Below are 13,590 nucleotides of genomic sequence, written 5' to 3' on the forward strand. Positions count from 1 at the left end.
TTCAGATACATGCAGTATTAGAATACAATACAGAAGGAATTAACAGGCTCATTTTGGTCCACCGCCAACTTTGAGAGACAACACCCCACACCTCTCCACCTGCCACCCTCCCAGATCGTATCATCATGATGTCAGCATGGACAGCACTGGAATCAGGGTGCTCATTCCTATGTCAGCTTGGAAAAAGAAGGGAAGAACCCTTTCACAAGCTTCCTGCAACTGTAGATCCCTTTGGAAAATCCTCTGAAAAGGGTCCAGGTCCTACTGCTTTTCAAGTTAATTCAAATCAGAGTGATACCAGCAGGAATTAAAAAGCATATCCTCAGTTGTTATAAACTGAGATGGTTCTTTCCACAAAAGGACACCTACGGCATTACTTTGGCTGTGAAGCTGACCTTCTAGCAGTTAGTCTGTGCAGAACCACAAGCGTTCTCGCTACAGAGAGGGGAATCACCATGATCTGCATATGCATCTGCGTGCAATTATCATGCATTCTGGATCAGCAGAGGCAGGCGGGTACAAGCTGCACTGATCCCAGCAAATGAGATCATGGTTTTGGGAAGGCTTATACCTTCTCTTCATTGCTGATGTTCCTGGTGGAAGTTCTCCAAGTGATGGAAGGGATTGGGTCCCCAGATGCCTCACAGGTCAGTGTAATCTGATCCTCCAGCTCCATGGCTGTTTTATTCTCCACATAGGTGATTTTGGGTTTTGCTGAAAAGAAAAAGCAACACAGTGGTGGGGTGGAGTTCACCTCCCTGCCCAAGTTATAGCAAGTTCCACCGAGGTGTTAAAGCCCTTTTAATAACATCTTTGGGTAGATTAGGATTCAGCCCTCTGGGCCTGGAAGATATTCCAAGTAGTATATGAATTTCACACCTCCCCTTGTGCAGGACTGCATTTCTTTTATCAGAGAGCAAGCAGAATGGAGTTGGCATCTATTTCAGAAACATACAGAGAATTTTTGCCTGACATGATGGCAAAGATGCATTACTTGGGAAAGCAGCAGCTCTGGATAAGCCACATCAGGTATTAACTGGGATAAGCAGGTTACTTCCAGCTTGTGCTAGTGAGCTACCAATATCCAACTGGATTGGGAAGGGAGGAACAGCAGAAGCATATTTACCAAAGACTTTGAGATGAATGGTGGCATCTTGCTCGCCAGCCTTGTTCTCAGCAATGCAGATGTATTCCGCTTCATCGCTCTTATCCACCTTCTTGATGATGAGCTCAGACCCATCATAATTAAAACTGTATTTCTCTTCATCATCAGCCTCTTCTATTGGCTCTCCATCCCTGCAGAGCACAGAGCACAGAGCACACTGGCTGTGTTGGAGGGGAGGAGCAATCAAAGGCTGTTTGTTTTAGGCTTGTTGCTAATGCTAGAACTGCATTACTGTGCCGAAACTCCTCAGGTAAAGAGGGATCGCCATCTTTTCCTTTCCCTAAGAGCTACAAAGCTTACATTTTGATCTATTCCTAACCCTCCTGCCTTAGGGTTCTTGGCAGCTGAATCTTCCACCTCCTGACACACATCATAGCCTACATGAAAGAGCTATAAACACCACTGAAGGTGGCTTCCGTCCTTGCTTCCCAAGGCAGTATTTCAAGTTGTCATCAGCTTTTTCAACAACACAACTTGCTCTTGTAACCTTTACCAAAGGCTACACAGTTTCAGCAACAGCATACCTCAGTCTGTACCACTGCCTGACAGTGAAATTTAGACATGATGAAACAAAGAGAAAGAATTCAGATGAGATCTCTGGGAATAACAAATGCAAATTACAGAATCCATTTTTGCCTACACTTCCCCCTCATGCAACAGATGGTAATAAACTGACCCACAGGACAGGTCTGATGAACATGAAGCTTCATCCCTATTGGCAGCTTGACAAAGGATGCAATGGGACAGTGAAAAAATGCTGGTTTTACTGTTGTTCTTGTTTTTCCAGGAATCTGTACTGGTTTTTGGGTTTGTGACCAAAACAGCACTGATAACAGTGATGTTTCAGCTATTGCTAAAATACACACAATGTCAAAGGGCTTTTTCTGTTTCTCACACTGCCCTTCTAAGCAAGTAGGCTGGGGGTGCACAAGAAATTGGGAGCTAGGAAAGCTGACCTGGTTGAACACCTGCCTGCAAATGGGAAGCACTGAATGAATTCCTTATTTTGCTTTGCTTCCATGCACAGAGTTTGCTTTATCTCTATCAAATTGTCTTTATCTATCTCAATCAATGAGTTTTTGGATTTTACCCTTCAAATTCTCCTCCCCATCCATACTCATCACGTAGTGAGCGTCTGTGTGCCTGTTGGGAGTTAACCCAAAACAAGCTAACTTCAATTCCGTTAGGAGGTCATTCTTTCCCTTGTGAGAAAAATGAATTAATCTTCTTCCAGTTAAAAAGTTGCTTTCCCTTCTGCCTGGTTTGGCAAAAACATCCATGCTCACACACAATCAGCACACGTAATGAGGACACTGCACACAGCATCTTACTTTGTCCACGTCACTGTTGGCTCAGGAAAGCCATCGGCATCACACGCTAAGGTGACAGACTGGCTGAGGTTGGCAGTGGCATTCATAGTGCTCTGCCTGGCACGCACAGAAGGAGGTACTAGAAGAGAAGGAATCCACATTCAAGTTAGAAAGGACAGAAGATGTAAGAATGAGCCCTGGAAGGCTCACTGTAAATCTCTGCAATACAAACGCACACATCCCACTAGTAATTCAAACCCTCATGCCATCACCCGCAGGTTTCAATCAACAGCTTTGATGCATGAGCTCTCCAAAGCAATCAGCAGAAGGAAGGAAGGGCAGGAGGTGGAGAGAGGCACAAAACATCAGCATTGCAGACCAAACTACTTCTGAGCCCCAACAAGATCTACACTCTAAGTCATAAAACACTTAAGGTTTCACTTGACATGGTAATTTCCCATACACATCTGGTAAACAGTCAATTTCATGGACATTTTCATTTGACACAGCACAGAAGATTAGTAAGCTGATGGCAAATCATGAATGTGAATCTAAAGTAACATTGGCATCAGCAGCCCGGAGCGCATGTGCTACATAGGCTGTCCCCACATTAGCCTCGCTCTAAGCTGCTCACCATTCACGATGACCTGAATATCTTTGAAGTTGATCTCCCCACGAGCCAAGATCCGGCCCTCACAGCGGTATGTCCCTTCATCCGTTTTCTTGATTCCCCGGATCTGCAGGTAGTTGTTGGACAGGACTATAAATCGAACTAGAAAAGACAAAAGGAAGGTTCATCCACAGATCCTCAGGAAAGCTCACTGCAGGCAACAGGTTCTTCTCTCCTTGCCCTTTCTAGGCTGAGATAAGGTTTAGTGTAATGAAACTTCCCTTCCCATCATTTGATGGTGACGCTGCCACAACTGGATCTGACATTGCCAAGAAAGAAACCAGATGTTTGCAAACTGCTCTGGTGCTTTATACCCTAAGTGCACACAGAGAAAAACACATACAAAAGCACATTTACATTTGATCAGTATCAGACAACAAGCAATTTGAAACTTGCCCCAGGGTGGCAGAGTTCATCTTACTACACTAGTAAGTAGTTGCCTGCATCGAGTAGATATAGGAAACACAGCTGAGGCACAAATGCTCAACTGGAGTCAGGGCTCTGAAGCCCTGCTGCTAGTAAAATGCTCCTCTGAGCATGACAGTCTGCAGCATTTTGAATGAAAGATTCTTGCAAGGAATTTTCAGCCCCTTTTCCTTAGGAAAACTAGAGAGGGTCACAACATGTAGCTTTTCTGTCCAATGGCATTTCTTCTATCTAAAAATTTTTTTCAGCATTCCTTTGCCTAGCATTCCAGCATCAAAGCCCCTTGGCCTTTTCTGCAGGAACATTATTGCCCTGCCATTGCCAAACCACAGCACCTGGAATAACTACGTTCACGTTGTCAGACCTAGCATCACGTACAAATTGCTTCTGTCCTCCCTTGTGACTGCCACCATTTTGTTCTTCTGAACTCCTTGTATGAGCCTGATCTGATCCTTGATGGGAGATGGACATTTGGCCCCTGGATGGACAAGCACTGAGACACCTTTTGTGCCTTACCGTCTTTTTTTAGGATAACATCCCTGCCTTTGTGCTTCCAAATGATGGTAGGAGGCAGCGAGCTGACCACATCACACACAATCACAGCATCATCCCCTTCCTTAAATTCCTGAGGAGTGGGAGCATTCTTGAACATCAGTTTTTCTGAAAACAATGGAAGGAGAAAGTCACTGCAGATTTCTTGACACACCTCAAAGCTGTGCTCCTGACTCAAGCCTGAGGAAAGCAAAACTACCCCAGAGGACATGTTCTGCAGAAATCTTGTTCTCTGGGAAGGATAAAGGTGTGCCTGACTCAATGCACTGCAGCACATCACAGGAACCCCATTTTCCATCCCTGCCTCCCAGGCATTTCAGTGGGCCAAATTAATATTTTGTCTAGTTCACAGATTTGTCTACAATGCAAAGAGAAAATATCAACTTGGAACTGCTCAGCTTCCTGGCAGAAAGGGGAGGAGCTGCTGTCATGGCTTTGCTGGACAATATGCTGATGGTTTATTATAACCCTTCTGAATGTGTGATCCTCTTTACTGAACACTAGTCTTATCTCATAGCATGTCCGTCATCCATATCCTAATTCCCACTTACCCCTCAAAACGAAGACAGGAAAAAGCTGTATCTTCTCAATACCCCCTTTATTTTCACCCTCCTTCTTCCCCTTTAAAAGTAGCCTTTTCTAGTATGGTAAAATGGTCGCTTCCCTAATCTTGCCTCATACATGTGCAAGGTAGACCAGAAAATAGCCTCTAAGCCGGTCTCTTACGGAAAATTTTCACATTGACGGTGGCCTCGGAGTCTCCCTCCTCCATGCTACTGACAACGCATTTATAGATGCCAGCATCATCAATGTTGGCGTTGTAGATGGTGAGGGTGGAGGAGAAGTCATCGTTTCGCACCACTGAGATGCGCTGTTGGTTCGGCGTCAGCTTCTCACCATTAGGGGAAAACCAGGAAATGTCTTTGTATTTGGCCTCCCCTGCCACTAGGGACAATAAAAGAAAACAGAACAAATTGAAATGAGTTCCCAACAAAGCTGCACAGAGGGAATTAAATACAACCAGTAGCACTATGCAGAAGACTGACTCAGGGGAAGGGCTTCTGGTACCTGAGAAGCAAGCAAAGAAAATTCTCTCTCACAGCACTGTGAATGGTCAGCTGCTGTCCTGCAAAAATGATATTAGGTTGGTTTTATAATCTAAAGGGGTACACTCATTTCAGCCCAGAATGGCCTTCTATGCATCCTGAGATCCCATATCCCAATACCTCCTCTATGCAGATCAGCCTGAAAAATAAAAATCTCTTCCTGCTTCAGCTTCACAATGTTTTTAATAAATACTTGTACTTGCAGACTGGGTTACTTTGCATACCAAAATGTGACAGTGAACCGTAGCAGCAGTTCTGGCACTGATTAGCTTCAGCCTCCTGCTGCATTCAGTGTAAATCAGAACTGTTGGTAAGTGGTTCCAGGCTGTCTCTTGCAGCTCACATCTCCGCATTCCTCAGTGTGGCTTTGGTATTTGGGACAAACTTCTATTATTGGAGGGGCTTTAACTGACCACACAGTTTCTGAATGCAGATACCATCACAACAGCACTTGGCCAGAGTATACTTTCATTTTTAAAGCACTGGCATTAACAAATTACTTTGCAGTTAGGCACTCCTGGATCAGATGCCCTCATTACTTGTCCTAGTTAGTATGCTCCTGAGGAAGTGTGGTTCTCTAATGCATTGTGAGCTCTGGCTCCCAGAGCTCACGATAGCACCTATTTGCTCTATCATGCTTCAGGATGCTATCATGTCTGTGCTCCAACATACTCATTTCTCCCATTAGAAACCAGGCCAGCTGCTTTCAGGAGAACCTCTCATGAGGACATGTGGATGCCAATTTGAAAAATGCCCTAAAATTGTAGTAACTGCTTTGGGGCACACAGATCAGGTCAGCACTGAACCAGGTTGCACAGTAAAGCAGCCTGGGGCAGTTGGTGGCCTGAACAAACAGTAAATTGTGTCACAAGAAATGCAGGTTTTCAGCAGCATTAAAAACCTCAGATGCAGAGGTAACCATTCTCAAGTCACTTCCATTACTGCTGTTAGCAGTTGATTAGAGAAATAAACTGGAAAAACAACAGGCTTATTTTAGATTCCAAGGATGAAAGAGGTGCAGAATGACGCAAGGTGCCATTGTTGTGGTTAATGCTCAGCTGAAAGACAACATTTCAGTACCTGTTTTTTTCATTTTAAAATCCACTTGCTGGAGCTGCTTTCTGTTGCCAGCTCTCAAGGGAGAATGCTTTTACTGTTTCCAGTAAACAGCATGTGTTGCATTTTCCACTCAAGTCTTACAAACCATAAGGACAAAGAAAGAGCAAGAGATACTGCAGCTACACCTGACACTGGAGCTTTTATCCCAGAGTTAATACACTGATTGACCTTCCTAGCAAACCCTGATAAAGGCAACTGATGCCATAAGCCATCACTCACCTTGGCATAAGAAGAACTTTGATTCTCCAACGCTGATCTCTCCCTGGCTTGGAACAATGTCCACTTGTAGAGAGGCTGGAAAAGAATGAGCATGCAGAAGATGGTTAGACAACAGGAGTGGTCTCAAACAAAAAAAATCTTTGCCAGCCTTCCAATCCACATGGCTCCTTTACTCATCCAATGGAAGAACACAGGGTGGAGCATTCTTTGCTTCATAAGTGAACGTACAGTACCATGGACCCGTGAGGACCCCAAAGAAGTTACTGACATTCAGAGTTTCATCCAGCTCCTTATAAAAATCACACAGAGTGATACACAGAGTGCTGGTTTACATTCAAACCTGTACTACACTGTAATACTAGGGAGTGCGCTTGGTGTACATACCAGAACATCAAGCAGCCTGTAAGGACTCCTATGAATTCAAACTGGAACTGGCTCAAAGGTCTATCCTGGTAGCAAATGCAAATTAATCTTTGCTTTGGAGACTTGTTGCTCTATGTGACACCGCATTCACACAAGCCTCAGCTACCAACCATCACAAATGCAGAGTGGAAGTCAGGAGCATACTCTGGGTACTTGATTTTCCTTGAGCTCCTACTTTGATCTTCCAGTCAGAAACTTCGTCCAAATAGCCAGCAAATTTGAGACGTTTATGACAGACACAGCATACCTAGGAAATTTCCTCCAATATATACTGGCAATGACTGTTGAGTTTGTGATTTCTGCCTTCACAGTACTGGCTGAGACTTGCTTCCAAGTTCATCCCAGCACATTTCACCTAACTCCCTCCTAGAGCAGAAATGAAAATATTAGCAATACTTTGGTCTCTTCCACTGCCTCCTCATGGAATACCAGTGCATTTGCTTTTATGTTAAGTTTTTAGTTGTTGTTTTCTTGGTTTTTTTTTTTTCTAATTTAATTTTCTTTTTCAATAGGAAAGTGAAGGATTTTTGGCAGCAGAGATAGAGCAGATGTTCCATGGACCTGAGTGGAGCATCTGTTACATGCATGTCTGGAACTGAGGGAGTCAGTGAAAGATACTGTACCTTCTGTGCTCCCTACAACTGAATCCAGCACTGCCTCAAAGGAATCATTTAAAAATAATCAAAGTTAGATAATAATTCTGGAAAGAATATTTGATGATACTGTTGCTGAAAGAAATCAAAATGATTCTCTGACGTTTTCAATCTCCCTTTGGACATCTTTATTTAACTCATATCCCTTGTTTGATGGTATTCTCTCACCTTCCTTGCACTTTTCAATGAACTGCATGTTGCCCCTATAGGTCCTGCATTCATCCTGTTTTATTTCTGAGCAATCTCATTTCTCTCAACTATACTACTTTAATATAGTTCAATCCCAAATAGAACTTCAAGTACAAAGAGCCAAATATAATAAAAGGCTAAAGGTTTATTACATTCAGTGCGGAAAGGACAATACAGTCTATATCTGTAGGATCACTTTTGTTGTTTTTCCACAAACCATTCCAACATCTGAATTTTACATTGAGAATCGTGTTTTGGGGTGCTCTTCCTGGGAAGGTTTCTGCTGTATGGAACGAGTGCAAAGGTACTACAAAGAGACCTCTCAGATCCAGACCTCCGAGTTCCTCCACACCAGATTTCTGCTTTGTAATACTATCTAAAACATTCCTCCTTCTGCATTACAATGCAACTAGATTTGAGCATAGACAACATTACAAACTCAATGTCTTTGGGCAGCAGCTGCAGCAACGTGCAGAGATGCAAATACTCCAAAATGACAGTAGTTTTCAGTATGAACACTCCAGGAGCTGGGGGCATCAGCAAAATACAGGCACTTTTGAATGATGGGACCTTTGTAGAGTGTTTTCAAATTATCAGTCAACCTGTCTTTCATGATCTTGTCTTCGGCATGTGAGTGATATCTGTTGTTTAGAAACTAAATGTACAGAACCAAGAATCCTTAGTCTCATCCAAACGAGAACAATTTATTAAGTAACATTTAAAGCTCCTAAGTGAACAGTTAAATGTTTGTTACAGTTCAGAGGCTCCAATAATTGCTGCTGTAAAAGCCTTCTCACCTTTACTCATAACGTAACAAAAGAAAGGCTAACATTGACAACAGAAGTCCAAAGTTCAATTTTTGAATCTGTGTGTCTGTAGATATCTGAAGTAAAAGTTGAGCTTTCAAGACTGACCTGTCTTGAGCAGGTAAGCCTTCTACCCCAATAACTATGCACACCTTAGAAGCCTACCTTTAAAGTCTCACTACTGAGAAACACCTGTATTTTTCCTTCCTTTACTTACAAAAGTGAAACCAGCTGGCATTAAATGCAGAAAGGAGAAGGAACATACCATTTTGGGAAGTGTCACCAGAAATTCAAAGTAAAAAGTCAAAGATGCTGAAAAACAACCCTGTTTTTGGTACAATAAGGGGAAAATCAACAATCACAGCAAAGCTAAGTCAAGATGAAAGCTAAGATTTCTAGCCTGTGCTGTGAATAATCCAGTATGACTACTTTACTTTCTGACTCAAATTACATTGGTAGTGAGAAAGGAAAGCGTACCTCCCCATTTTCATGTTCACTTACAATCAGCCTTTTGGCATGCATATCCAAGCATGCCCAATGCCCTTTTCCCCCAGCAACATCACTACCATCTTCATAACATAAATTATGACCCATTAGGCAGAAAATGTAATTGGATTCAGGATTTCCTACAGCTATGGCTTAATGCTGCAGCAGCTCTGCGGCCTAACAAGTCCAGGTCAAGTATAAATTTCAAGATGCCAAAATGAAGAGGTTTTATTTCAAAACTGATGCCATGAGCTTGCAGAAAACAATCATCTTAAAAGAGCTATTCCACTACCCCATGTAGCCAAAGCATTTCTTGGCAACTTTATTGCAAATGCTTAATCTGTCACCCTCTGTTTTCATGCTGTAGTGCATGGAAACCCTTCTCCCACAGCAGCTAATTTTACCTCCAGACAACAGAGGCATTAGTTTTAGTCGCCGAACGCACCTGGGTTTTTAAGAAACATGCACTGCTTCAGAAATGAAAACCTGTTTGTATGTGCCAATGGCAACATTCCTTACTGCGCTTGGGAAACAGACATATGGACTGTGGGGGTTAGACTTTAACTATACAGCTATACACACAATGAAGGAATGCTGCCTGCCATCATTAAAAAAGAGTGCAAGTAGTGGGATTTTCTGATAAGGTGTCTGAGCAGATTTCTTTAGCCAACAACCATTCCGATACAGCATTTCTCTTCATAAATAAACTGGAAGCAGCCAATCTGAGCCAGTGGAGCTCTGCAAAGGATAACAACAGTACATGGTCCATGCCACTTCTCTAGTTTTATTCTCACTGGATTTTAGCAGCTATACTGGTAAATGCTAGTACTCCATCTCAAAGACTAGGATATAGTCGTAAACAGAAAAACCCAGCCTAGATTCAATTGAAACCAGAGCTTGTGAATACTGTGTATTCTACTTCTGGCCTACATTTGCACGTGTGGCTGTACGTCTTCCCTAGCCAAGAGGCTTTCAGAAGAAGGGGACATTAAAGTATCCCTTGATCGCTTGACTAACAGCAAGGGGTTTATTACAGCCACTCTTGGCCTGCACTTTTTATCAACTGGGAACACAATGAAGTTGTGATTGAATTCTCCCAGCACTGCCTTGGAAAACCAGAGCAGACCAAGGAAGGGCATTTAGACTAGTCATCAACTTACTTTCTATTCAGGCAAGCACTGCTAGCAAACAGTGGGGTGCTGGTAAAACGGCTTTTGAGCCGAGATCTAATATAAATTCACGATTTCTTTTTTTTTGCCACACTACACTAGGTAAATATACCAATGGACCTCTTCTATACTTCTGAGAGTTGCTGCATGCTGGGAAGGCAGTGGCAAAGGCTGAGGTTATTAATGCCTTTCATTCCATTCTCAGGTGCTTTCCGTTACAGCTAGAAATGAGAAAAAAGGCTCTGTGTAAAGTATTGAACTTTTCATCACCCCATAATTCAGCATCTACGTTCTACTTTATATCTTTTTCATGTATGCCTCTGCCACAGTAGATACAAAGAACAGGAGGTAATCACATAAGCAGGAAACATCTTACTGTAAAATACACCTGAAAGGGCAGGAAAAAGATCTGAGCCAAGGCCACAACAGCCACCTCTCAAGATTTTCCCTTACTTTTTCTAAGGGCTTAGCTCCTTCTGTGCATTTAAGTGATGGACAGATATTCAAGAGAATGAAATCTAGAACCCCCCCTGGGACCCAGGAATGGAAAACTATTTTGAGTCTCAGAAACAAGAGAGTGAAGAACATGCTCGGCTATGCCTCAGTCAGTGCTCCCTCTGCTCCACCAGCTGCAAAATTATCATTAAATCTTCTAATTACTGTCCTAAGTAATAGAATTTCTGGAAAAGTTATGAAGAGAAGCAGCAATTCCTTCCCCAGTAGTGCCCCTGTATGCCAGCACAGTCCCTTCAACCATGACATGAGGAAGGCTGAGAGAAAACCTCCTGATATTATTACTAATGCTGGAAACACGCTTTTCAAATCTAGTAATTACCATGACACAGAAACTATGACCTCGTGAGTAGTAGGAACCAGAGAGCCACTATTAACCAATTTCACACTACACCTCACTTTCATTAATTTAATACCAGGAACAAGAACCCTGTGAGAGGATCAGGTAAAGCAGATGCACACTGTGAATCTTGAGACTTTTTTTGAAGGAGACTGCTAAAACATATAGCTGCATCACTGGCAGCTTAAGGCCTAGTTAATACCTTTTACAAGACACTACTAAACTGAGGAATATTCTTATTGAAAGACACTTACTGCTATAACCAGACTTCATGAGCCAACCTGAGCAGGTTACATGACACAAACCTCTGACACAAGCAGAAAATACAATAGATACCTGCACTGCATTGTTTCAGACTAAGACAACAAATCATTTTGCATTTTCCTTCTCTTACCACTAACGCAAGTAATTTCAAATGTCTTGAAACAGTACTTAGTAGACTTGCATTGAAAAGAAAGAAATTACTTTTGCTTTCTAACAGTAACCACAGCATTTGTTCTGCATTTATATTGTGCCTAGCACAAGGGATCCAAGACACTGCACCATTCTAAGAAACAGCCATAAGAATGTTAAAGTAATGTCTGACTGTCATGTCTTTGCTTACATCCAGTCAAGCAATCACCCCCTGCAAAGCCTTCTGATTGTTAATCACTAGTTGGAGTGAGCAATCATCTGTAGTTATTAAAGGAAAAAAAACACACCCCAAATAATCTCAACATTTCCATTCTGCTGTAGATGTTGAGAAGTAAAATTATACCCGGCTTTTTTCAGCCTTTTGTCTTCTGGTGGTGGCTCTCTGTAGGAGCCAAGATAACCGACTGGATAGACTGTGGGTCTGCTCCAGTCTGGAACCTGCCCTGTTTCTTGTTCTCAATGTGTCTGCAAACAACATTAAAGCTTTCTTCTACAAACTGAGTTCACAAAGGGCTGGGAAGCAGACCCCTGGTGATGAAATAAGGTACAGAGGAGCCCAGCTGTGTTTGTCCAGCAGCCTTCAATCAGGGAAACAAGCTAACTTCTGGAAATCAGCTGTCATCTGAGAAGAAACGTTCCTCTGAATTATTCACGTCAAGCTCACCTGTACTTATTTTACATCAGGGAGAAGTTCAACCCTAGTTGTTTCAACCAGCTTTTATCAGCAGAACAATTTACTGACATCAGATCCTGGACAAACAGGTTCATCATAACAATTAGCTATGCCTTAAATGACACAAACAATTGCTCCCTACTTGCTAAACTTTGTTGCTTAGTATATGATCAAACTAACAAACCCAGAACTGCCACAGATTTTAATCACTACTTAATCATTATTTTTGCTTTGCAGTTCAGGGAAATGGAGACTATTTTTTCCACTCTTCACTTAATAGACACTGTGAGCCCATTTGTATTCTGCTTCCAACTTGTAGCAATAAAGGCCTTTTTAGCATCACATAATAACTGCATTAAAAGGCCTCTTCATAATCACACAATAACACTTTTTATAGCTCGGCCCTCCCCCATATCTTTTATCTGGTTACAAAGTTCCTCAGCCCCCAAATAATGCTGAATAACTCCCCATTGATTTGGAAAAAAACCCACTGCTAATGCAACTTCCTGTTCATCTGTAGTTAAACATAATTAGTTTTGCATTTCAACAAATGAAATGAGCTCAAATTAAGCCATGATTTTGGTAATAGGCAGGGAGGATGTCTCCCTGCTGGGCCAAGACTGAGGCTAACACAGCAGGCTTTACCTGTTAAGTAAATAACATGCCACTTTAAGCAGAGCAAAGTGCGTTAATTGCTGGGTACTGGTTCTGTATCTGTATAAAGTCAAAAGGACTGATGTGAAACAGTGTGTGAATGAACAGCAGTGAGCTGTAGTCACCCTTTCACCTTAACAGCAGAAAGGCTAATGTACACACTGCTCTTGAAGATCTATCTGGGGCCACGAAAACAGAACATCTTGGAACACTAAATACACTTGGCTACAGATTTGCATTAATGCAAATTTACTATGGGGTTATATCCATCACAGCTCCCTAGAAACCACGTGAGTTCAATCCCTCCCACATCCTTCCCTTCCCGTAAAACCACTACTGCTTTAGCTTTCCACTACTTTTACCTCTTCTCCTCAGAATGTTTCAATTTGAACTTTGGAAGTAAGGACGGACCTAAATCTGTATGGCGTCACAGCATGAATTATTATCATGTTCCAGACGTGCTACACAACAAATTTACCATTTCTCTGTAGCTGCAAGAAGTGGGCAGGCATCTACAGTAGAATCACAGAATCATAGAATAGTTACGGTTGGAAAGGACCTTAAGATAATCAATTTCCAGCCTCCCTGCCATGGGCAGGGACACCTCACACTAGAATGCACTTGTATGTGCAAGATAGTCTGCACCTCTCTGTATCTCTGGAGAGGCTCTTAGCAGAACAATGTCGTATCTTTGTACCCGCTT

At 42.4% G+C, this 13,590-nt stretch overlaps 1 protein-coding gene across 10 annotated transcripts in view; it reads right to left on the reverse strand.

The window, feature by feature from the left end:
• NCAM1 (neural cell adhesion molecule 1) overlaps nt 1-13,590 on the reverse strand; it is a 104,716-nt gene that overhangs the window by 42,637 nt on the left and 48,489 nt on the right. For all 10 annotated transcript variants that reach the window (XM_061478080.1, XM_061478073.1, XM_061478079.1 and 7 more), the window contains exons 2-8: nt 6,568-6,642; nt 4,850-5,068; nt 4,088-4,231; nt 3,110-3,247; nt 2,497-2,614; nt 1,127-1,296; nt 572-714 (exon numbers count right to left, since the gene is read on the reverse strand). In XM_061478080.1, the coding sequence (XP_061334064.1) occupies nt 572-714; nt 1,127-1,296; nt 2,497-2,614; nt 3,110-3,247; nt 4,088-4,231; nt 4,850-5,068; nt 6,568-6,642 (1,007 nt within the window). The remainder of the gene's footprint in view (nt 1-571; nt 715-1,126; nt 1,297-2,496; nt 2,615-3,109; nt 3,248-4,087; nt 4,232-4,849; nt 5,069-6,567; nt 6,643-13,590) is intronic.

The sequence above is a fragment of the Pezoporus flaviventris genome, unplaced genomic scaffold (genome assembly GCF_033815535.1).
Source record: "Pezoporus flaviventris isolate CSIRO_AGI_PZ_B2104156 unplaced genomic scaffold, CSIRO_AGI_Pfla_v1 ptg000113l, whole genome shotgun sequence".
In the NCBI taxonomy this organism is placed as follows: domain Eukaryota; kingdom Metazoa; phylum Chordata; class Aves; order Psittaciformes; family Psittacidae; genus Pezoporus; species Pezoporus flaviventris.